We start from the raw sequence: 25,880 nt of genomic DNA, 5'->3' as shown, positions 1-25,880 counted from the left end.
CCAAAGCACGCTATTAGGTAATTTCCAAGGTCACCTCTACCAATCTGATTTATTTACAATCTGTATTTTAAATATTGTAGTACCTATCTTACAAGTTACGTTCTTATTTTAAATATTGTAGTACCTATCTTACAAGTTACGTTCTTTTTTTATATAGGCTGTGAGTGGGTCCACATAATACTCCCCTCTGTGACTTCTTATTCTTCATATTTTTAACCACCACCCAAACTCATTCTACATCTTAAGCTTCTGAGGCAATATAATTCCTGCCAGTGCAGTAATTCTTTATTTATTAAAACAAGCTCACTTTTCCCTTCTGCCTATCTTTATGAAATGTTAACTGTCCCAGAATTTTTGGTTCCAGGTGTTGGTCACCTTGCAACCGCACCATTATAATGTTTATCAGATCATACCTATTACGGCTGTGAACTCCTGTCTTGTTACTAATACTGCATATGTTCAGATAAAGAACATAATATTTTTTATCTTACATTTTTCTTACTCTCTATTTGCTAATGTATTCTATGTTTGTATGTATGTCACATCCTGAGATACTCTAATTCTCATTATCCTTGGAATTACCATGTACAATCGTCTTTTCCTTTCTGCCTTCTTAAGCATCCTTTACCTGAACCGCATGTTCTATTTCTGGCCCAGCTTGTGTGGGTTTCCAGAAAAAAGATGGAGGTATTCAAGGATCTTATAGACTAGTTACTTTTACTCTGGTACTAAAGTTTTGGAATGTATTGGATAAAATCTCACAGCACTTTGTATTAAAAAAAATATAAGCTAAACCGAGCCAATCAGTGAGGATTTCTAAAAATACATTATATTTCATCCCCTTTCTACAATTTTTAGAGATGAGCAAGATGAATAATGGTATATGATTTATGTTTAATTGATCATTTGATAAAGTACAACACTACATTCTGGCTGCAATAACTATATTATCTCTACTATATACATACATATGACTTTTCATATCTTAAATGCATTCACTCATCTGCAGATTTCACCATTTTGAACCTATATGTGTGTATTTCTCTTTTCCTGTTATTAGTGCTTAGTTTTATGTTAACTTCCTATATTGCCATAGTACACCAGAGAATATTACACAAATGCATAACTTTCACAGCCAAAACAACTAATATAATTATTCATAAAATTCTTCAAGAACTGTAGAAAAGTCAGTATAATTAGCAGTACAAAATATTTTGATCAACAATTTATTAGAATATCTGATAGTTCTTCAGACAATCTGAAGTCATAAAATAAGCTTCTAAGAATGGCTACTTTGAAACAATGTATTTAGAATCCAGCAACTAAGTTGCATATGGATTTTGCTTTGTTATATCACTTAATCCGTCCTTCCATTAACTGGGGAACTAGTGATTCACGCCCATTGAGACCACTGGACTTTGTCTAAGGAACTAATGTGCTACAATGCTGAAGACTATATTCTGTACTCTATCTTCCCTTTTGCTCTATCTATTGTACGGGTTTGTACGGATCAGGAATTCTGATCTGTATGGATAGCATGCAAAACAAAGCACTATACCTCAGTACATGTGACAATAATAAACCCAAACCTAATATTCAAATTTTGAAATATCAAATTTGAATATCTGTTAACTACTTGAAAAGTGATTGGACATGTATCTAATGGTACTATACCTGTAGATGGCAGTGCATTACTACACCAAAACCTATTGTTAGCCCCACAATAGCGCAAATATAGCATATGTGGTATAGAGTAGGCAGAGCGACTGAAGATAAAGAAAATATCAATTTTCTAAAGCCCAATCAGAAAATGTAACTGTAGTAGTCTCAAGGAAAATGAAAGTACCAGAATAAAAAGTAAATATGAATACTGTAAATGTGGGGACAGGACTGGAACAGCTTTTGAAATGATTGAATTCAATGTGGAGGCAAACATGTAATTAGTAGATGAGATGTTGTTTCTCAAGCTTGTATTGAGCTTCAGTAGAATGTTCTAGGCTGATATCAGAGAAGTCAGAGTTATGGAGAATTAAAGTAACAGGCAACGTGAAGCTTGGGATCACCCTTGCAGTCAGAACAGAGTTGTGATGCAAAGTAGTTGCCTAATCCGCTTTTGATTTTCCAACATAGAAAAGACCATATCATGAGCATTCAATGCAGTATATTAATACTAATTGTTGCATCAGTTAGAAATGTTTTGAATAGCAGAAAGGGAGGAAATAAAAAGAAAGTTGTTGAATCTTCTGCAAATGTACAGAAAAGTGCTACCAGAAAGGGATTTGCTTATGTTCTTTTAAACCTGAGTCATGATAAGGTGGAGAATTTGGACAAAGGGTACTCTATCATTGTTCTAGGTAGGAGGAAAAGGGAAGAGAACAATAGTGTGGGAAGTGAAACCAATGTGGTTGAGAGCTCTCCCAAATATAGTGGAGGGGAAGTCACTGTTGAAGCCAGAGGAGGACATAACAGGAACATTGTGGGAGATTACTTTACCAGAATGGATAAATTTGATAATTAGATGGATCCAATTAATTGGATAATTAGAGAATGGATATGTGGTTTTTGCAGAAAGCAAAGTGGAAGGAATGGGGAATGTGAAAATTTGTGGCCTTTTACTGAATACGAATTACTAACCATTTTCCCATTGGTTGGAAAGAGAAAGAGGAAAGATTGGGGAATAGATGAAAAACTACGAAGCAATAGATGATTGAAAATTGACAAGAAAGGTGATGAAGTCATAGAGTCCTGCAGCAACAGGCCCTTCGGCTCATCTCATCCTGGCCAACCAAGATGCCCATCTAAGCTGGTCCCAATTACACGTGTTTCCTTAAAACCTTTCCTATCCATGTACCATGTAACCAAAGACACGGTCCATTAAAGATAATAGTTGCTGAGGTTTTGTGTTGCGTCGTCTTCAAGAGCCTGATGGTTGCTGGGAAGAAGCTGCTCTTGAATCTGGTAGTCATGGTTTTCAGTCTCCCGTACCAGCTTCACGATGGTGGTAATGTAATGACAGCGTGACCAGGGTGATGTGGATCTTTGATATTAGCTGCCTTTTTTGAGGCAGCGCCTCCTATAGATCCTTTTGATCTTTGGGGAGATTAGTAGATGTGATGGTCCAGGCAGTGTCTGCCACAGTCTGTAATCCCTTTTCTTGGGCATTCAAGTTGCCGTACAAGGCCATGATGCAACCATGCTCTCAACCATTAGAAGTTTGATAGAATATTTGTCGACATACCAAATCTGCCCAATCTTCTGAGGAAGTAGATGTGATAATATGTTGTGATAATATGTGCAAAATATCATGATGTTGTATGTGTAGATAGAGTCATAGAGACACACGGCATAGAAACAAGCTCTTCATCACAACTCGCCCACGCCAACCAACATGCCCCAATTACGCTAGTACCACCTTCCTGTGTTTGGCACTTATCCCTCTAAACCTATCCTATCTATGCACCTGTCTAAACGTTTCTTAAACATTGCGATAGTACCTGCCTTAACTATCTCCTCCGGCAGCTCGTTTCATAACCCACCACACTTTTTGTAAAAAAAGTTATCTCTCAGGTTCCTATAAAATCTTTCCCCCATCACCTTAAACCTATGTCCTCTAGTTCTCAATTCCCTGACTGGGCAAAAGATTGCATTTACTTGATTTTTAGTTTACTTTAGAGATGCAGTGCGGAAACAGGCCCTTCAATCCACCGGGTCTGCGCCGACCAGCGATCCCCGCATATTAATACTAGCCTACACATTTACCAAGCCAATTAACCTACAAACCAGTACGTCTTTGGAGTGTGGGAGGAAACCGAAGATCTCGGAGAAAACCCACGCAGGTCACGGGGAGAACGTACAAACTACGTACAGACAGCACCCGTAGTCGGGATCGAACCCGGGTCTCCAGCGCTGCATTCGCTGTAAGGCAGCAACTCTATCGCTGCTCCACCATGCTGACCCAAGGATCTATTCCTCTCATGATTTTGTACACCTCTATAAGATCACCCCTCATTCTTCTATGCTCCAAGGAATGAAGTCCTAGCCTGCTCAACCTCTCTCTATAGCGCATGCTCTCCAGTCCTGGCAACATTCCCATAAATCTTCTCTGCACCCTTTCCAGCTTGACAATATATTTCCTATAACATGGTGACCAAAACAAAACACAATGCTCCAAATGTGGCCTTGCCAATGTCTTAAATAACTGTAACACATAGTCTCATTCATTCCTTTGTTTGTTCATTCATATGACCTCCCAACTTCTACACTCAATATTCTGACTGATGAAGGCCAATGTGTCGAAAGCCTTTTCAACCACCCTATATACCTGTGACACCACTTTCAAGAAATAATGTACCTACACTCCTAGGTCCCACTACACACATCTGAGAGCCCTAACATTCACTGTGTAGGTCCTGCCCTTGTTCGACTTTGCAAAATGCAACACCTCACATTTCTCTGTATTAAATTCCATCAACCATTCCTCAGCCCACCTGCCTAACAAATCAAGATCCTGCTGCAATTTTTGACAACCATCATCACTATCTACAATACCACCCACTTTAGTGTCATCTACAAACTTGCTAATCATTGACAAACAGCAATGGGCCCAGCACCATGAGGCACAACACTAGTCACAAGCCTCCAGTCTGAAAACCATCCTGCCACCATCATCCTCTGCTTCTTTCCTTCTGTATTCACTGGAATTTAGAAGGATGAGAGGGGATCTTATAGATACATATAAAGTTCTTAGAGGATTGGACAGGGTAGATGCAGGAAAAAATGTTCCTGATGTTGGAGGAGTCCAGAACTAGGGGTCACAAATTAAGAATATGGGGTAGGTCATTTAGGACTGAGATGAGGAAAAACGTTTTTCACCCAGAGAGTTGTGAATCAGTGGAGGTCAATTCACCGAATGTTTTCAAGATAGAGTTAGATTCTCAGCCAGGGCACCTAAAATTTCCTCTCTAGATTCCCACAGTGTCTTTGGATATATCTGATCAGGCCCAGGAGATTTGTCTACTTTCATATGTGTCAGGACCATCAGCACCTCCTCGACCGTAATACTGACTGCCCTCAACTTCCATTGACTGCCCCAAGTTCTTCAGTCCTCATGTCTTTCTCCACAGTAAAAACAGAGGAGAAATACTCATTGAGGACCTGGCCCATCTGTGGTTTCACGCACAGTTGACCGCTTTACTTCCTGAGGAGACCCATTCTCTCCCTGGTTATCTTTTTTCCCTTTATGTACTTATAAAGTCTCTTGGGATTATCCATAATGTTATGTGGCAGATCCAACTCCTGTCTTCTTTTTGCCCTCCTGGTTTTCTTTTTTAGCTTGCTCCTTAGTTCCTGAAACTCTTCCTGGGATACACTTGATCCCAGCTGCTTATAACCATACCTCCTCCTTACACTTGACCAGAAGCTCAATTTCTCTCGTCATCCGAGCCTCCTTATGCTCACCAGCCTTGCCTTTCACTATAACAGGAACATACATGTCCTGGACTCTTGTCAGCACATTTTAAAAAACATCCCACTTTCCTAACGTTCCTTTTCCTTCCAACAACCTGCTCCAATCAACTTGAGCATTGCCCTCTCCCGTGTGGGACCCTCTACTTATTGCTGGAAGAAACTTTCAAGAACACATTTGACAAATTCCTCCCCGTCTAAACCTTTTGCACTATGACATTCCCAGTCAATATTGGGAAAGTTAAAATCCCTTTCTACTGCAACCTTATTAGACCTTCAGCTGCTTGCAATCTCCACATAATTCGACTTGCAGTTACCTGCAAGATATAAGAATTATTAACTGTCAGTTTAATGTTGTGTGATGGACTATGAATGAAGTACTGATATCTGAATTTATAAATGTGGCATACAAGTACCTTTGACTCTGTTTGTTTGGGCAAATGCAGCTCAATGATAAATGTGTAATGAGCCATTGGCTCCACTTGACTAATGGCTAGATCTTCTTTCAGACTGGGCCAAATTCATGAATAGGTCCTGCACAAGATAAGGACTTAAGGAGTTGAGGAAAATAATTTGGCATTGGTGGAGATTGGCTGATTGATAGCATGGAGATTAGAGATCAGAGTCATATTCATATTGGCTATCTTTAACTAGTGGGCTGCCACAAGGATCGGTGATTAGCAATGCAGAATTTAATTTCAATCATTTTGATGAAAAGATCCAGTATTGTATCTAGATTGGCTAACAATACCAAAATAGGTGAGAGAACAATATATGTAAAGGACACAACAATTCTGAAAAGGAATGTAGCCGTATTAAGTGGCTGATAATATAAAAATAATATTATGTAGTAACAAGGAGACACGAGAGACTGCAGATGTTGGAATATTGAGCAAAATAAAAGTGCTGTGGGAACTCAATGGGTCAGGCAGCATCTTGAGGGAATGAACAGATGATGTTTTGAATCTTCACATAGTCACAGCGTGTTAATATTGACATTAACTCCTCTCGAGTAGCACAGCAGAATATTCTTTAAATAGTGCAAATCTAATGATTTTTAGAGAAATCTGGATGTCATGATACAAGAAGCATGAATTTAGAATGAAGATATAGCAAGTAATTTGGAAGGCAAATGAAATATTGGCCTTTTATTGCAAAAAGAAAGCAGTGCAACAGTAGAGAAGTCTTGCTACAAGCGTTCAGGGCTTTGGTTAAACTACACCTGGAGTACTGCAGACAAGTTTGGTGGTTTTATTAAAAGTACTATAAACTAGCCCACTAAAATGGCGCCATGACATACTACGTTTTTAGGGTCGAGTGGTCTATCTTGCTCTGCTCTATTATCTTTGGTTTTGAGTTATCAAGTGTATCATCAGGTGTGTCATCCACAAACCAAAACTGCTGATATATTCTGCAAGCCAATATATTCCAAACCAATTTTGGATCCAAGTTCACCTTAGATCGCATGTGCCTTAAACTACTGGACCAGCTTATCTCACAGGACCTTGTCAAATGCCTTACTGACAATGTCTACCATTCTGCCTTCATCAGTTGTCTTCTTAGTTTGTCCTCATTAAAAAACCTTAATCAACTTAGTGGGGCAGGATTTCCCCAACACAATGCCATGCTGACTATTCCTGATCAAGATTTTCTCCAATAATTTCCCAATTGATACATGTTCATCAGTATGCAGTTATTTAGCTTATCTATACTGCCCTGCTTAAATAAAGGAACAACATTAGTTTTCCGCCAGTTTTATGGCAACTCAACTATGGCTTAAAAAGGTGCAAAAATCACCATCAGATAGAAACATAGAAAATAGGTGCAGGAGAAGTCCATTTGGTCCTTCGAGACAGCACTGCCATTCATTATGATCATGGCTGATCATCCACAATCAATAACCCATGGCCTGCCTTCTCCCCATAGCCCTTGATTCCGCTAGCCCCTAGAGTATCTAACTCTCTTTTAAATTCATCTGGTGAATTGGCCGCTACTGCCTTCTGTGGCAGAGAATTCCACAAATTCACAACTCTCTGGGTGAAAAAGTTTTTTCTCATCTCAGTTTTAAATGGCCTCCCCTTTATTCTTAGATTATGGTCCCTGGTTCTGGACTCCCCCAACATTGGGAACATTTTTCCTGCATCTAGCTTGTCCAGTCCTTTTATAATTTTATACGTTTCTATAAGATCCCCTCTTATCCTTCTAAATTCCAATGAATACAAGCCCAGTCTTTCCAATCTTTCCTCATATGACAGTCCCGCCGTCCTGGGGATTAATCTCGTGAACCTACACTGTCCTTCCTCAAATTAGGAGACCAAAACTGTACACCAAAACTCCAGATGTGGTCTCACCAGGGCCCTGTACAACTGCAGAAGGACCTCTTTACTCCTATACTGAAATCCTCTCGTTACGAAGGCCAACATGCCATTTGCTTACTTCACTGCCTGCTGTACCTGCATGTTTACTTTCAGTGACTGGTATGCAAGGACACCCAGGTCTCATTGCACTTCCCTTTTTCCTAATTTGACAGCATTGAGATAATAATCTGCCTCCTTGTTCTTGCCGCCAAAGTGGATAACCTCACATTTATCTACATTATACTGCATCTGCCCACTCAACCTGTCCAAGTCACCCTGCAACCTCCAAGCATCCGCTTCGCAGTTCACAGTACCACCCAGCTTTGCAAATTTGCTCGTGTTACTTTTAATTCCATCATCTAAATCATTAATATACATTGTAAATAGTTGCAGCCCCAGCACCGAGCCTTGCGGCACACCACTCGCCACTGCCTGCCATTCTGACAGACCCGTTTATTCCTACTCTTTGTTTCCTGCCTGCCAATCAATTCTCTATCTGTGTCAATACCCTACCCCCAATACCACGTGCTCTAATTTTGCCCACTAATCTCCAGTGTGGGACCTTATCAAAGGCTTTCTGAAAGTCCAGATACACTACATCCACTGGCTCTCCATCCATTTTACTTGTCACATCCTCAAAAAATTCCAGAAGATTAGTCAAGCAGGATTTCCCCTTCATAAATCCATGCTGACTTGGACCAATCTGTTTACTGCTATCCAATTGCGCCGTTATTATTTCTTTAATAATTGACTCCAGCATCTTCCCCACCACAGATGTCAGGCAAACTCGTCTATAATTTCCCGTTTTCTCTCTCGCTCCTAGAAAAGCGGGATAACATTAGCTACCCTCCAATCCACAGGAACTGATCCTGAATCTATAGAACATTGGAAAATGATCACCAATGTGTCCACCATTTCCAGAACCACCTCCTTGAGTACCCTGGGATGAAGACCATCAGGCCCTAGGGATTTAACAGCCTTCAGTCCCATCAGTCTGCCCAATACTATTTCTCGCCTATTGTTCCTCTGTCTCCCTAGATCCTCTGTCCTCTGGTACATCAGGGAGATCGTTTGTGTCTTCCTTAGTGAAGACAGAACCAAAGTACCAGTTCAACTCTTCTGCCGTTTTCTTGTTCCCCATAATAATTTCACCTGTTTCTGCCTTCAAGGGACCCATATTTGTCTTTACTAATCTTTTTCTCTTAACATACCTAAAGAAGCTTTTACCATCTTTATATTCTTGGCCAGCTTACCCTCGTACATCATCTTTTAAACTCCAACTATATCCACTGTTGCTTCCCAAGCCAACCTGAGGCAGATCTCATCCCGCCTCTGGGGTTTTATAATTGAAATTCCCCCAGTCCAGCAATATCCTCGTAAATCTTTTTTGCACCCTTTCCAGTTTAATGACATCCTTCCCACGACAGGGTGAAAAGAATTGAACATAGTGCTCGAATTGTGGACTTATGTTTTTTTTAATATGCTTTGGCCAATTGCCATTCTCCAAATGTGATTGATCCCCACATAAAATATAATCATAATCATAATCGTAATTTATTAGCCAAGTATGTTTTGCAACATACGAGGAATTTGGTTTGCCATACAGTCATAACAAAAAAGCAACAAGACACACAACTACATAAAAATCGACATAAACATCCACCACAGCAGCTCCTCCACATTCCCCACTGTGATGGAAGGCAATAAAGTCTTATCTTCTTTCCTGCTTTCCTCCCGTGGTTGCGGGTCCTTTTCGGAATGGCAGGCAGTGACTAGTGGGGTACCGCAAGGCTCAGTGCTGGGACCCCAGTTATTTACAGTGTATATTAATGATTTGGATGAGGGAATTGAATGCAACATCTCTAAGTTTGCGGATGACACGAAGCTGGGTGGCAGTGTTAGCTGCGAGGAGGATGCTAGGAGGCTGCAGAGTGACTTGAATAGATTAGGCGAGTGGGCAAATGCATGGCAGATGCAATATAATGTGGATAAATGTGAGGTTATCCACTTTGGCGGCAAGAACAGGAAAGCAGTATTACCTGAATGGTGACCGATTGGGAGAAGGGGAGATGCAACGTGACCTGGGTGTCATGGTGCACCAGTCATTGAAAGCAAGCATGCAGGTGCAGCAGGCAGTGAAGAAAGCGAATGGTATGTTGGCATTCATTGCAAGAGGATTTGAGTTTAGGAGCAGGGAGGTTCTGCTGCAGTTGTACAGGGCCTTGGTGAGACTGCACCTGGAGTATTGTGTGCAGTTTTGGTCTCCTAACCTGAGGAAAGACGTTCTTGCCTTAGAGGGAGTACAGAGAAGGTTCACCAGATTAATGCCTGGGATGGCGGGACTTGCATATGAGGAAAGACTGGATAGACTGGGCTTGTACTCGCTGGAATTTAGAAGACTGAGGGGGGATCTTATAGAAACATATAAAATTCTTAAGGGGTTGGAGAGGCTAGATGCGGGAAGATTGTTCCCGATGTTGGGGGAGTCCAGAATCAGGGGTCACAGCTTAAGGATAAGGGGGAAGTCTTTTAGGACCGAGATGAGAAAACATTTCTTCACACAGAGTGGTGAGTCTGTGGAATTCTCTGCCACAGAAGGTAGTTGAGGCCAGTTCATTGGCTATATTTAAGAGGGAGTTAGATGTGGCCCTTTTTGCTAAAGGGATCAGGGGGTATGGAGAGAAGGCAGGTACAGGCTACTGAGCTGGATGATCAGCCATGATCATATTGAATGGCGGTGCAGGCTCGAAGGGCCGAATGGCCTACTCCTGCACCTATTTTCTATGTCTATGTTTCTATGAACCATCCGTAGCCAGCGATCGAGCTCCCATGTCGGGGTGGTCTAAACTCCCGCATCGGGGCGGTCGAACTCCTGTGGCTTGGAGTTCCCGAAGTCGGTCCCTAGCTAGGGACCGCGAGCTTCACGATGTTAAAGTCCACAGCTCCCACAGTTTGGAGCACCAAAGGCTGACCCCTGGCAAAGGGATCACCTGCTCCAAGATGAGAAAGTCCGCAAGCTCCGCGGTTTTGGAGCTCTAGAAGTCCCAAACAAGAGGCGGCCAATTCCACGATGTTAGGCCACAGTGAGGACGGAGGGAAAAGTCGCGCTGTATCTCTAAAAATTTTTTTTAAATAAACTGGTTACAAAATAACTTGTCATATTATTAAACAGTCTTAATTTAAGTGGTAATTAACTATTTATCGTTTAAATTTTTTTGTGTATCTTAACTGGGTGTTTTCTTACCTTTCCTGACTAGGTAATTTCACCACAACGTATTCCAGCAACGGTGGTACCATCTCTATTGATGTCACCCATGGTGTTCTCTCAGTCTGGTATAGGAAAGCAGATGATTGATGCCAATGCCATGCCTCTACCACAGGGTGATGCTAAACCAGCTCCAAAACCACAGCATAGCTGTCTGCATCCACCTATACAGACTGCAGAGCAAACAAGTAAAGCACCAAATGTGCTTACCAAGATTCAATTACAAAAAACTCTTTTATTCCTGTTAAAGGTATAAGTTTTATAACTTAAAACTTTTGGAGTAAGAATTGTATAGTGACTTGTGAATGAATTCAGAAGTGAAAGCTGAGAAATGGAATTGTGAAGCATCCACGTTATGGGCACAATGTACCTTTCAGGTGAATTTAACTTCAGCTGGAATAGATTGTGCTGGAGATCATTTCATAGATACATAGACAATAGGTGCTGGGGTAGGCCATTTAGCCCTGCACCGCCATTCAGTGTGATCATGGTTGATCATCCACAATCAGTACCCCGTTCCTGCCTTCTCCCCATACCCCTTGATTTCGCTAGCCCGAAGAGCTCTATCTAACTCTATTTTAAATGCATCCACTGCCTTCTGAGGCAGAGATTTCCACAAATTCACAATTCTCTGTGTGAAAAGGTTTTTCCTCATCCCAGTTCTAAATGGCTTATTCTTAAATATTCTTAAACTGTGGCTCCTGGTTCTGGACTCCCCCAACATCGGGAACATGTTTCCTGCATGTAGCGTGTACAATCCCATAATAATTTTACATGTTTTTGTAAGATCCCCTCTCATCTAAATTCCAGTGAATACAAGCCCAGTCACTCCATTCTTTCATCATATGACAGTCCCGCCATCCCGGGAATTAACCTCGTCAACCTACGCTGTACTCCCTCAATGGCAAGAATGTCCTTCCTCAAATTAGGAGACCAAAACTACGCAATACTGCAGGTGTGGTCTCACCAGGGCCCTGTACAACTGCAGAAGGACCCCTTTGCTCCTATACTCAACTCCTCTCGTTATGAAAGCCAACATGCCATTAGCTTTCTTCACTGCCTGTTGTACCTGCATGCTTACTTTCAGTGACTGATGTACAGGGACACCCAGGTCTCGTACCCTTTTCCTAACCTGACACCATTCAGATAACAATCTGCCTTCCCGTTCTTGCCACCAAAGTGGATAACCTCACATTTATCTATAATAGACTGCATCTGCCATGCACCTGCCCACTCACCCAACCTGTCTAAATCACCCTGCATCCTCATAGCATCCTCTTCACAGTTCACACTTCCACCCAGCTTTGTGTCATCTGCAAATTTGCTAATGTTACTTTTAAGTAGATAATGTTTCTTTTAAGTAGATTACTGTAGATAACTCCCATTAGGGTCACTTTACCCTTACAATTTCTCAGTTCTATCCACAATGACTCCACGTCTTCTGATTCTGACACCCCTAGCAAGGGACTGAATTTCGTTCCTTACCAACAGAGCCACCCACCCCCTCTGCCCTCCTGTCTGTCTTTTCAATAGGACGTATACCCCTGAATATTCAGTTCCCAGCTCTGATCCTCTTGCAGCCATATCTCTATAATTCCCACAACATCATACTCACCAATTTCTAACTGAGCTTCAAGCTCATCCACTTTATTTCTTATACTTCGCACATTCATATGTAACACTTTTAACATTTTTAACACTTTTTCACCTGACCTTACTCTCTTATCCCTTCTTGAACTTTCTGTCCCATTAATTCGGGTGTCTTTTGTAACTTTTCCTCAACTCTGTTCCCCTTTAACTCCATCCTAATACTCCCAATTTGTCAATCCCTCCTCCCCACTATTTAGTTTAAACCCACCCGTGTATCACTAGAAAACCTGGCTGCCAGAATGTTGGTCCCCCTCCAGTTAAGGTGTAACCTGTCCCTTTTGTACAGGTCACCCCTACCCCAGAAGAGGTTCCAGTAGTCTATAAATCTAAATCACCTGCTCCTTCCACCAAGCCCCTCCATTTGAAGTTATGTCAGTCACAAAAACGGAGCAGATATTTTTCAGATTAGCATGTCTGAGGTTTCCCTGATGTCAGGTGTGCTCCAAATTATATAATTATATGCAGAATGCATGTCTCCATCCATCTCAGAAAACTTCATGTTGTAACTATTGTGTAACAACTTTGGTCGCATTACAAGCACAGTGCTACATTTTTTCTGGTTTTCTTCACTGCTTAAAAGGACATTCTATTGACATCTGAAAACCTGACTAGATTGTTCCACAAGTGACTGCAGGCAGTTCAATACTGCCCAAAGCATGCAGAAAGTGGATGATTTTTCATCAGTTAGCTGCTGAGATACTCTTATCAGTTGATGCTTCAGTTGTGATAATATTCCTACTCTGTTCCCTCCATGAAGGTCATGATCACATTGACTTGAACTTCCTTGTCCCAAGATCTTTCCTGGAGGCAGCAGCACATCTCTGCAGATTTGCTGGTACCACTGCATTCCATGCGATACCACGGTACCACGAGAAGACCAAGGCACTTTAATAGCGGAAGAATAATTTCATCTGATTTAATTTTATTGAGGATCAGTTGACATCTTGGGCAATGGGATTTTCCAGCATCAAATTCCATTATGTAAAACAGTCTGCCCATGTCTAACAAACGAAGTTAAAGATGGAATTAGATCAAAGAAAAAGCCTTATAATGTCCTCAACTGGTGAGATAATGAATTGATAAAGAAATAAAGTGGAACCTGAGCATAATATAAAGAGAAACAAAAAAAGACCAAGAAACACAGGGCTCTTCTTCACTGCAGGGATCTGCATTGCTTTACATTTCAGAAAAAAATATGCAGGAGTACCAAAGACTATCTTCTATTTCCTGTGAACTTTCAACAATAGGGGGTGAATGCAGCTAAATCAAGAACTGCATAATCAGATAGGCTTTGCAGAGGGCGCAGAAGCAGTTTACCGGGATGATACCTGGAGTAGAGGATATTGCCTATAAGGAGAGGTTGAACAAACTTGGATTGTTTCCTCTAGAGGGTCAATGGCTTAGGGGGAGACATGATAGAAGTTCATACAATTATGAGTATCATAAATAGCGTAGACAATTGTAATCATTTTCCCTTACTAGAGGGTGCAGCTGTAAAGTGAGAGAGGAAAGGTTTGGGGAGATCTTAGATAGGTGCATGACTATGCAGGGAACAGTCCAGGGATGCGGAGGAAGTGCAGCCAGAATTAAGTTAATTTGACACGATGTTCAGCACACACATCCTGAGCTAAGGAACCTGTTCCTGTGCTGGTCTGCTCAACGTTCCACAAAGCACTATTTCAAACTGGATTTTTTTGTTTTTGTTTATTGGAGAGTGCATTAAGTGCAAAGTGATTCATCCCACAAAAAATAATTGCAATCCAATTTACATTTTGTCAATCTGAACAGATGAGCGCAGCAATTCTTTCTCTGTCATTGGATATGTTTGATATCAAGTCTATGCTCTTAAAAAAATCATTCCATCAGTTAATTTGAGCGTTCATTGTTTCATTCCAAAGGATGTTTTATTTAAAACCTTACACAGGCATCAGTCTGATGGTAAAAGGTTTCCAGGTGAAAAAAATCGCTTGTAAAACAGAATTTAGCTGAGATTACTTGTTTCATAATAACCAATTCACTGTTAAATCATTAACCTAGAAAATTATGATGAAGTTCACTATTTAATCTTAGTGTTAAAATTACTATTTTACTCTTCATGATCAATGTTGATCATTTATTACCTATTTAATTGTAGGAATAGATTGGAGAAAAACCTTCACAAAAGCAAATACAAGTATTATTTGACATTAATCTCATGGAAACTATAAAAGATGGGGCAATATCTTAATTTCCCAGCATTTCATAAGATCTATCAATCAATTTTTGATTGGTTCATTCGTTAACACGTATTGTTTTCTGGTTGTGTGCTATTTGGCAGTTCTTAATCAATAAGAAATTACCACAATTTATTTTGAACCTTCCCTACATCAATTTTGGATATCCTCTAACACGTGCTTTTGTAATTTTGTATTTCAGAATGATCCCAATTTCGTGAATGTCATTTATGAAGCTTATCTCATGAGCCAGACAAATACTGCAGCAGAGAAGTAAATCCGAAAAATTAGTTACAAGATGAAAATGTAGATATATTTTGGTGAAGATAATCAGATGGTACATTACTAAAGAAAATTTTGCTATTTTTTTAAGAGTTTTATTTTTGAAACTTAGCCATTGCATGGAGTTCCTTAAAGTACTACTTTTCACACTTGATAACATTTACTGCTGATAAGGCTTATTTTAAACTATGGTTAATGATAATTTAAAGAGAAATTAAGATTTCCAAAGAACCATGTTCAACTGAAGACCACCATTTGTGGAAAATTAATGTTGTATTTTTTCATGGAACAAATAAAATGCAATACCGGTTTGTCATTGTGCCAGCAATGAACACTTATGTTGGTTCAGTGAAATTCATTTTTACTTGTCTAATGGGAAATAAATACTAGCACTATTACTTTTCTTTCCCCTTCACCACGTTATGATTACACAGAAGTAAATCTTGTATAAGCTCTTCACTTGAACAACCAGTACACGGAGTAAACCTAACAATTAATTTTCTGTTCTTCAAAAAACCCCAGAGCTTTGCCATTCATTCCCTTTGAATTCAACTTCTTTGGAATAAATTCAGTAATCCTTTGCAGACACTTCAGAGCATTTGCATCCTTTCTTCTTAAAATCGAATGACCGGAATAACTTGCTCACTTTTGAAGGGCAATACAATAACAGCAGTTAGTGCTCATATTGCACAATGCTTTTTATGTTTAAATCTATTCTTGTCCCAACTCTAGAGGAAATGGGCCAGGAAGGCTTACAATAGGACATATGCCAGATGAGTCAAATTGTGTCATTATGATGGATTTACAAATGGTCTTGTAAGAATAGAGATCTAAAAATTGGATTGTGTAGCAGCACAATCCAATTCGGTGCTGTATGATACAGTTTTAACTCCACCTCCACTCAATTATATTGGGATTTTTTTTCAATTGAAATTGTGCCACTTGTAAAGTTGATCTGGCCACTTTTGATTATGATCCATATCAATAAGCTGATCTATTCCTGGTATTAAACCAACGTAAAATGACGCTCAGATTCCCACATTGCAATGTGGAACAGCCTCGCCTGAACTCTGAACACGTTGTTCCGTTTCTTGCTTTTCTTAGAATTTAGTGAAGTGCACTGATAAAATCAGGGGACCTCTCTATGCAGGGTTATAATTGACTGTGGACAGCTCATGCTCCTTCCAAAGTTGGCAGGGCAAAATGTTGCATTACACAATATCTCTACCTCATTTGGTTATTCTGTTATGTATATACTAAAACTCTCATTTGTTTGTTCCTGAACTACAGCCAAAACGGTACACGATAGCGCAACAATTTTAGACCCACCTTACTCACCGTCGTCTCTTTGGTGCTAATGGAAGATGTTTCATTGAAATCGGTGTTATATTTTTAAAGTTATTCACATTTTAAAGTTTAAATCTATCTCCTAGGGAGGGGGGGAAGAGGGAGGATAAGGGGGGATGGTGGGGAGGGGGAGGGAGGGGGGAGGGGAGGGGGGAGAGGGGAGGGGGAGGAGAGGGCGCTGCACCAATGCAGGAGAGGTTTGGGCCCAACGGGTCCACTTGGTCCAGTTTCTTATTCACAAAATGCTGGAGTAACTCAGCGGGTCAGGCAGCATCTCGGGAGAGAAGGAATGGGTGACGTTTCGGGTCGAAACCCTTCTTCAGACTAGTTGTTCTTCTGCAGTACAATCTTATGCATTACAGCATTACAGGGATGTAATGCTGAGGCTCTATAAGGCGATGGTCAGGCCAAATTTGGAGTATTGAGCAATTTTGGGCATCATATCTGAGCAAGAATGTGCTGGCTCTGGAGAAGGTACAGAGGAGGTTTACAAGAATGAACCCAGGAATGAGTGGGTTAACATATGATAGTTTAACGGCACTGGGCATGTACTCGCTGGAGTTTAGAAAAATGAGGGGGAACCTCATTGAAACGAACCAAATAGTGAAAGGCTTGCATCAAGTGGATATGGAGAGGATGTTTCCACCAGTGGGAAAGTCTGGGACCAAAGGTTGTAGCCTCAGAATTAAAGGACATTCCTTTAGGAAGGAGATGAGGAGGAATTTCTTTAGTCAGAGGGTGGTGAATCTGTGGAATTCTTTGCCACAGAATATTGCAGAGGCCAAAGTCATAGAGTCATAGAATCATAGAGTCCTACAGCACAGAAAGAGGCCCTTCGGCCCATCGTGTCCGCGCCGCCCGTTACCAAACACAGTCTAATTTTAATCCAATTTTCCCGCATTTGGACCGTAGCCCTGAATGTTGTAGCATTTCAAGTGCCCATCCAAATGCCTCTTAAACGTTGTGAGTGTTCCCGCCTCCACCACCACCCCAGGCAGTGAGTTCCAGACTCCAACCACCCTCTGGGTGAAAAAGTTCTTTCTCACATCCCCCCGAAACCTCCCTCCCCTTACCCTGTATCTATGTCCCCTCATTGTTGAACCTTCCACCAGTGGAAGAAGTTCCCCGCCATCTACCTTATCTATGCCCCTCATGATCTTGTACACCTCGATCATTTCCCCTCTCAGCCTTCTCTGCTCCAGGGAAAACAACCCCAGTATGCTTAGTCTCTCCTCATAGCCGAGGCCCTTCATCCCTGGCAGCATCCTGGTGAATCTCCTCTGCACCCTCTCCAAAGCTATCACATCCTTTCTATAATGTGGTGACCAGAACTGTACACAATACTCCAGCTGTGGCCTCACCAGTGTTCTGTACAATTCCATCATTACCCCCCTACTTTTATATTCGATGCCCCGGCTAATGAAGGCCAGTAACCCATATGCCTTTTTGACCACCCTGTCCACCTGTCCTGCTGCCTTCAAGGACTTGTGTACCTGCACTCCAAGGTCCCTCTGTACCCCTGTCTTCCCTAGGGTCCTTCCATTCATGGTGTACTCCCTCTCCAAGTTATTCCTGCCAAAGTGCATCACCTCGCACTTTTCAGGATTAAATTCCATCTGCCACTGCTCCGCCCATCTGACCATCTCATCTATATCTTCCTGCAGCTTGCAGATCCCTTCCTCGCTATTCACCACCCCCCCTAACTTTGTGTCATCTGCAAACTTGCTGATCATGCCCTGTACGTTGACATCTAGATCATTAATGTAGATTACAAACAGTAAGGGACCCAACACCGATCCCTGCGGCACCCCACTGGACACCGGCCTCCAGTCACAGAAGCAACCTTCTACCATCACCCTCTGCCTTCTATCACTAAGCCAGTTTTTTATCCATTTTGCCAAGGTGCCCTGGATCCCATGGGCTCTTACCTTCTTGACTAGTCTCCTGTGTGGGACCTTGTCAAAAGCCTTACTGAAATCCATGTATACCACATCCACTGCACTACCCCATCTACCTCCATGGTCACCCCTTCAAAAAATTCAATCAAGTTAGTCAGACACGACCTTCCATTAACAAAGCCATGTTGACTATCCTTAATTAACCCTCGATCCTCCAAGTGAAGACTGATTCTGTCCCTCAGAATCTTTTCTAGCAGCTTCCCCACCACCGATGTCAGACTCACCGGCCTGTAGTTCCCAGGTTTATCCCTACTGCCCTTTTTAAATAATGGCACCACATTAGCTATCCTCCAGTCCTCCGGTACATCCCCTGTTGCAAGAGAGGCTCTGAAAATTTGTGCCAGAGCCCCCGCAATCTCCTCCCTTGCCTCTCTCAGCATCCTGGGATACATCTCGTCAGGGCCCGGAGACTTATCCACTTTTAAGCCTGCCAGAGCCTCTAGCACCGCCTCCCAGTCAATAGCAATATGCTCAAGAACATCACAACCCTCCTGCTCCATTTCTAAGTCCGCATCGCCCTCCCTCGTAAAAACAGATGCAAAAAAATCATTTAAAACATCTCCTACATCCTCTGGCTCCACACACAGCTTTCCACTATGGTCCCTGATGGGCCCCACTCTTTCCCTCGTTATCCTCTTACCCTTGATATACTTATAGAACACTTTGGGATTTTCTTTTATTTTGCCCACTAGTGCTATCTCATGGCCCCTTTTTGCTCTCCTAATTTATTTTTTAAGAACCGCCCTACACCTTCTGTATTCCTCTAATGATGTCTGTGCCTTAAGTTCTTTATGCCTTCCAAAAGCCCCCTTTTTTTTTCGAATCAATCCTACTATATCGTTCGACATCCAAGGTTCTTTGGACTTGTTTGTCCCACCCTTAAACTTTAGGGGAACATGCTTCCTCTGTACTTTTTCAATTATTCCTTTGAATGACTCCCACTGTTCTGATGTGGTCCTCCCCACGAGAAGCTGATCCCAGTCCACCAGGGCCAACTTCTGCCTTATCAGATTAAAATCGGCCTTGCCCCAATTTAGAAATGTTCCTCTTTCCTCTGGTCCCTCTTTATCCTTTTCCATTACCACCTTAAATATCACTGAATTGTGATCACTGTCACCAAAATGCTCTGCCACTGACACTTCAGCCACCTGTCCGGCTTCATTTCCCAAGATTAAGTCTAATACCGCCCCCTCCCTTGTTGGACTTTCAACATATTGGCTCAAAAAGCCCTCCTGGATGACCCTTAGGAACTCTGCACCCTCAGGGCCCTTGACACTTTGGCTATCCCAATCAATATTTGGGAAGTTGAAATCCCCTACTATTACTACCCTGTTGTTTTCACACACCCCCGAGATTTGCCTACAAATATGTTCTTCTATTTCCCTCTGGCTGTTTGGGGGTCTGTAGTATACACCCAGTAAGATGCATGCCCCTTTTCTATTTCTCAATTCCACCCAAATAGCCTCATTTGAGGAACCCGCTAATATGTCATCCCTTCTTACAGCAGAAATAGATTCTTTGATTAATGCTGCGACACCCCCTCCCCTTTTTCCCTGCTCTCTGTCTCCTGAAGATTCTATATCCTGGAATATTGAGCTGCCAGTCCTGCCCTTCCTTCAACCATGTTTCCGTAATGGCAACAATGTCGTACTCCCATGTGTTCAGTAACACCTTCAATTCATCCCCCTTGCTTCCAATACTCCTTGCGTTAAAATAAATGCCGTTCAGACTTGCCCTACCCCATTGTGCTGGGGCATTTTTGTTCTGCCTCCCAATCTGACCAGTTTTTTCCTTCTCCTCACCCCCTATACTAGCTCCATGCTGTATCCCAACCCCCTGCCAAATTAGTTTAAACCCTCCCCAACAGTGCTAGCAAACCTCCCCGCCAGGATATTGGTCCCCCTCTGGATATTGGGATATTTTTAAGGCAGAGATAGATAGATTCTTGATTAGTACGGGTGTCAGGAGTTATGGGGAGAAGGCAGGAGAATGGGGTTAGGAGGGAGAGATAAATCAGCCATGATTAAATGGCGGAGTAGACTTGATGGTCCAAATGGCCTAATTCTGCTCTTATCACATAACCTTATGCCATTCTGCTACTTTGCACTCGTATTTATCATTACCTCGTGTACAATATGAGCTTCACAGGATCAAGGAATTTCATTGCACCCTAGTGTATATGATGATTAATTAATCTGAAACAAAATTATTCAGCCATGATATTCAGGAATATATTATTTTGATCACTTTGATTTCAATACGGACTAGTTGTCATCTTGGGCACCAGGATTTTCCAGCATTGCTGGCTTCCCAGTGATGTAGACTGCCAATGACTGTGCACATGCTTACTAGGGCTTCCCTTAATCTCTTGGACCTTTATTAATGATTGAAACATTTTCACACCCTCAACATGAAGGCCTTAATGATCATGAGGGGGACTTTTTATGGTGATTTCTGTTTCCTAAAAACAATTGCATATCTTTCATTGAGAAATTCTGCACTACTGGAAATGCTCAGTGGCACTTCTCAGGTGGACCTTGATGAACCAGTGCTTCCCTATACTTTCCTGGCTCCTCACACACTACTAATAACAGCAATTGAGTGGTTACAAGCATCATGCAAATAATAGAAAATCCATTGATCTAAAGATGAAATATTGAGGTCTGCTTCAGTCTTAAGGCACCTTACCACAGATTTAGTTTAGGGATACACTGTAGAAACAGATCCTTTGGCCCACCAGGTCTGTGCCAACCAATGATCACCCATATTCTAGTTCTATCCAAACACTAGGGACAATGTACATAAGCCAATTTACCTATAAACCCTGCACATCTTTGAAATGTGAGAAGAAACCGAAGCACCCGGAAAAAACCCACGTGGTCACAGAGAATGACAAATTCCTTATAGATAGCACCGAGAGTCAGGATTGAACCCAGGTCTCTCGCGCTGTAAGACAGCAACTCTACCCCTGTACCATTGTGCCAAATAAATATGGAGTTTTTTATCATCTGCGTCATATTGCACAACCTAGCAAATTAAATATAGCTTTCGGTGCGTTTGGAAAATGCACAAAGGGACCTGGAGTTAGAGGGCCAAGAGGCAAACCTTGGAGAACAGCAAAAAGCAGAAGATCTCTAGGGAAGTGCCTTTGTACACCACCTAGATGCCTCGCATCCCAGCTGAGTAGAGGAGGCAGCTATTGGCCACAAAGGATATAAGGGACTCTAATTAAGAGATACTTTCACAAGCAATCTGCAAGATAAAAATACTTAAATGTGAGCTAAATGACAATCTCCACATTATAATCCTTAACACCAATAAAATACACCAATAATCCAGGAAACCTCAGATGGCACTTAAAATCCCCGCAGGTCCTCCTGTACATTTCTATCTGTGAGGAATGTAACATATCAATGAATCATTCCCTGACAAGATAACGTAAATGGATTGCTGCAAAAGCTCTAAATTGTCCGTTGAGTGGCACCTTGCTTAAACAGCAGTGATCTCTGCAAAAAAATAATGTTTCCTCATATCAGCTCCAGATCTGTTGTATTGCTGATTAATATTGATGGTAGCTCAGCATCGTTACAGCAGCTGAGTATCATACACAATATATTATTGAACTGGGATTCAGCAGATTGAGCAATACAGTGAGGGGTTAGCATTTAAAATGAATTAAGTCCACAATCATTCAACAATGAGTAGTCACTCAAAAATCACCAGTGGTAGTTCATGTAAAGCTATTGCACTAGTTGATTATCTTAACATGCACCATGGTACATGACAGTGATAAAAACACCATTTTCACTCAGATCCCATTGATCTGATCAACATCTTGTCATACCTTTCTGCTTAACCTTTCTCAAACAAACGGGGATTCCTCGAGAAGGGTCAATGTTGAACAGATGCTTCATTTATCCGTCTGACCTCATATTTCTATGTCCCGTTGCAGTCCTGCATTCGTAGGAGAAAAATTGTGAGATAGTAATTAGCCCCACTTTGAAATCATTGCCAGACCAAAATATCAGCTATGACATGAGTCTAAATGTTTCATTATATAATATTTAAAGGGAGAACTTCACTCATTTTATAACTACAAACAACAATTAGGTCGATCACATTCACAAGATATATGTGGGATTAGCAATCTTTTACCTGGGGCAGGGTAGGCAGCAGCCACCAGGCTAATGTGACTTATTCCTGCACAACTAACTGGCCTGAAGAAGGGTCCCAATCTAAAATGTTGCTCATCCATATTCGCAAGAGATGCTGCCTGACCCGCTGAGTTACACCAGCATCCTATCTTTCAAAAGACAATAGACAATAGACTTATTGACAATAGACAATAGGTGCAGGAGTAGGCCATTCGGCCCTTCGAGCCAGCACCGCCATTCAATGTGATCATGGCTGATCATTCTCAATCAGTACCCCGTTCCTGCTTTCTCCCCATACCCCCTGACTCCGCTATCCTTAAGAGCTCTCCTTAAACCAGCATCTGCAATACCTTGTTTCAGCAACTAAATATCTTTTTTGGCCACAATTAGAATGCATTTGGACACTGCTGGTGTCTTGAAAATGTAAAAAACAAAATCACCATTGATAATTTATGACAAATCATATCATTGTCCTTTGAAGAAAACCACATTGATGCAACCGCTATGAAAGCCCATGAACGCCTCTACTTCCTGAGGAGACTGAGGAAATTTAGTATGTTTTCAAGGACTCCAACAAACTTCCACAGATGCACCATAGAAAGCACATTGTTGGATTGCATCACAACTTGGTTTGGAAACAGTTCTGTACAACACCACAATAAACTGTAGTGTTGTAGATGTAGCCCAGTTCATCACACAGAACAGATTTCCCACCATTAACTCCGTCTGCACTTAACGCTGCCTCAGAAAAGCAACCAACATAATCAGCAACAAACAAAGCAAAGGCTTGTCTCATCCTGGGATGAAATCGTTATCCATGAGAGAGCTGGAAGCAACGTTTGGTGAGGGGAATAGTGAAATATCCCTTTACGAAAGCAAAAGATGATTTGAGAACTTTTAAGAGGTTCACTTTTCAAAACATGAAACTGACTATTGAGGCTGCATCTTCAGATCACAAGTCTGAGAATATCCCATCAAGTTTCTAAAATTAATGAAGGGAAAAAATAATGCAGATGAGTCTGCCCTAAGGTTGAAAAGGATGCTGACAAGAAAAGTGAGCATCAAAGTTTGAGGGAGTCGAGGACAGACAAAGGTTCCAGACTACATTGTAAAGGCTGTTTGCTGTTTCAATCAAAGAAGCCTACAGATTTAAAAAAGAAGATAAGCACTTCCTGCCTTTTTATTTGGAATCAAACAAAAAGGCCTGGGTAACCTACAATTATTGGTGAATTGGCTCCATACTACCTGTTACCATATCTTACCCGATACATGAAATACATGAGTTTCCTAGAAAAAACAAATTATTGGTGTCACATTTATTGACCTCTCAGTGGCATATATCATCAATCATTATACATTGTTTTGGAATGACTACTGCAGGATGAAGGATCATCCACTGGATCAAAATGATATTTATCATCTCTCTATTAGTTTTTCCCCTCTCTCCTTAAATATATTACGTCTAGTTCTTGATTTCCTTGCCCTGGGAAAGAAACTCTGTGCATTCACCCTATCACCTTCATGATTTTATACACCTCTATAAGATCTCATAGCCTCCTGTGCTCCAAGGAATAAAGTCCAAGCCTGCCCAACCTCTCCCAAAAGCTCAGGCCTGTGAGTTCTGCAAACACCCTTGTAAATCTTCTCTGCACTCTTTCCAGCTAAACAGCATCATTCCTATAGCAGGGTGACCAAACCTGAACACAATACTCCAAATGCAAGCAGGCCCGTGTCGCTGCAGACTGACCTCGGAGGACCTGCCCAGTAGACCCGGCTCACCTGCCATGGTCTCTGGCGGGACCGGGAATCCACCTAAAGGCTTGATGAAGTCCGCCCGAAGGATATCGCAGTCAGTGGAACTTCACGGTTGGCGGCACCTCCCAGTTGGTGGGACCGCGCCCGAAGGTTCGGCGGTCGACGGGATCAGGAACCTGCCTGAAGGGTTGGCAAATGGTTTAACTGAGAGGGAGGTGGAGAACTCAGATGCAAGGAGCAAGGACCGATAAGAGGGTGAACCGGAGAAATTACTCCAGCGCCTTCAGGTAGGCTACAGGAGGCGCCCCCTGATCACAAAGATGACCAGGAGAGGAGAGGGACGTCAGTTTGCAGGAACTGCGCCAGTACATTGAGCGGCGGGCCGACCGGTCTTTTGCCTTTTAATAATGGCGCCAATAATGGCGGCGCCTGTATATGTTAAATATGCAAAATGAATTTCACTGTGCAGTTGCATATGTGACAAATAAAGCACTACTGACTATTGACCAATGTCTTGTATAACTGTAACATAACTTCCCAACTTCTATACTCAGTTTCCTGACTGATGCAAGCTTATGTGCCAAAAGCCTTCTTCACCATCCTATTTACCTGTGATGCCACTTTTCGGGAACTATGTACTTGTACTCCTAGATCCCTCTACTCTCCAAAACTCTCCAGCACCCTAATATTCACTTTGAAAGTCCTGTCCTGGTTTAACTTCTCAAAATCTAACATCGCACAAATATCAGAATTAAACTGTATTTGCATATTTGCCCAGCTAATCAACATCCTGCTGTAATTCTTGATAACATCTTTACTGTCTACAATACTACCTCTTTTAGTATAATCTAAATCTATATTCAAGCCAATTAGCATTGTGGTGCCCTGAAATGGGGGGACTATGTGTAGACGCGACTGTGGTTTCTGCGTGGTAAAGCCGAGTTGTCTAGAAGTGGCCTTTGATAAGATCTGACAATGTGCACTTTGGCCACATGTAATTTTTTCTGTTGCAGGTCTCAAGTTGTGGAATGCAGAGGCAGGTGAATGGTTGATGGGTCTTTTTCCCAAACATTATGGAGGGCACTGTATGTGGAGGGAATGGACAGGCAACCTTTTTGGTTGGGATCCTACTTCGGACATGAAGAATTAATAATGTTTTTGTTGGGCAATATGTATTATAAATTACATGTAATTCCCATTCAGGGTAAAAGCAGAGAATTATTTCAAAAATAAAATTAGAATGATGACAGATAAATGTAAGAGTTGATGCTGTTTAAGACAAAATTGAGAGATCAGTGGGCTATTGAAAGAAAAGGAAATAGGTATTTTTGTTTTTCTCCCCACTTCCTTCCCTCCCCTTCTAGAAAAAGGTTCTTGGTGGTTTTAACAGCTTCAGCTTTATTCGTGATTTTTTTTTCCACTACCACTGAACTGTT

At 41.6% G+C, this 25,880-nt stretch overlaps 1 protein-coding gene across 1 annotated transcript in view; it reads left to right on the top strand.

Moving 5' to 3' along the window:
• Positions 1-15,527, top strand: part of LOC144603752 (mRNA-decapping enzyme 1B-like) — a 57,779-nt gene extending 42,252 nt beyond the window's left edge. Inside the window, exons 8-9 of the mRNA XM_078417458.1 lie at positions 11,078-11,335; positions 15,151-15,527. Coding sequence (XP_078273584.1) covers positions 11,078-11,335; positions 15,151-15,225 — 333 coding nt within the window. The 3' untranslated portion in view covers positions 15,226-15,527. The remainder of the gene's footprint in view (positions 1-11,077; positions 11,336-15,150) is intronic.
• The last annotated feature ends 10,353 nt before the right edge of the window (positions 15,528-25,880 follow it).

The sequence above is a fragment of the Rhinoraja longicauda genome, chromosome 20 (genome assembly GCF_053455715.1).
Source record: "Rhinoraja longicauda isolate Sanriku21f chromosome 20, sRhiLon1.1, whole genome shotgun sequence".
Classification (NCBI taxonomy): domain Eukaryota; kingdom Metazoa; phylum Chordata; class Chondrichthyes; order Rajiformes; family Arhynchobatidae; genus Rhinoraja; species Rhinoraja longicauda.
This window is presented reverse-complemented; position numbering and strand designations above follow the sequence as displayed.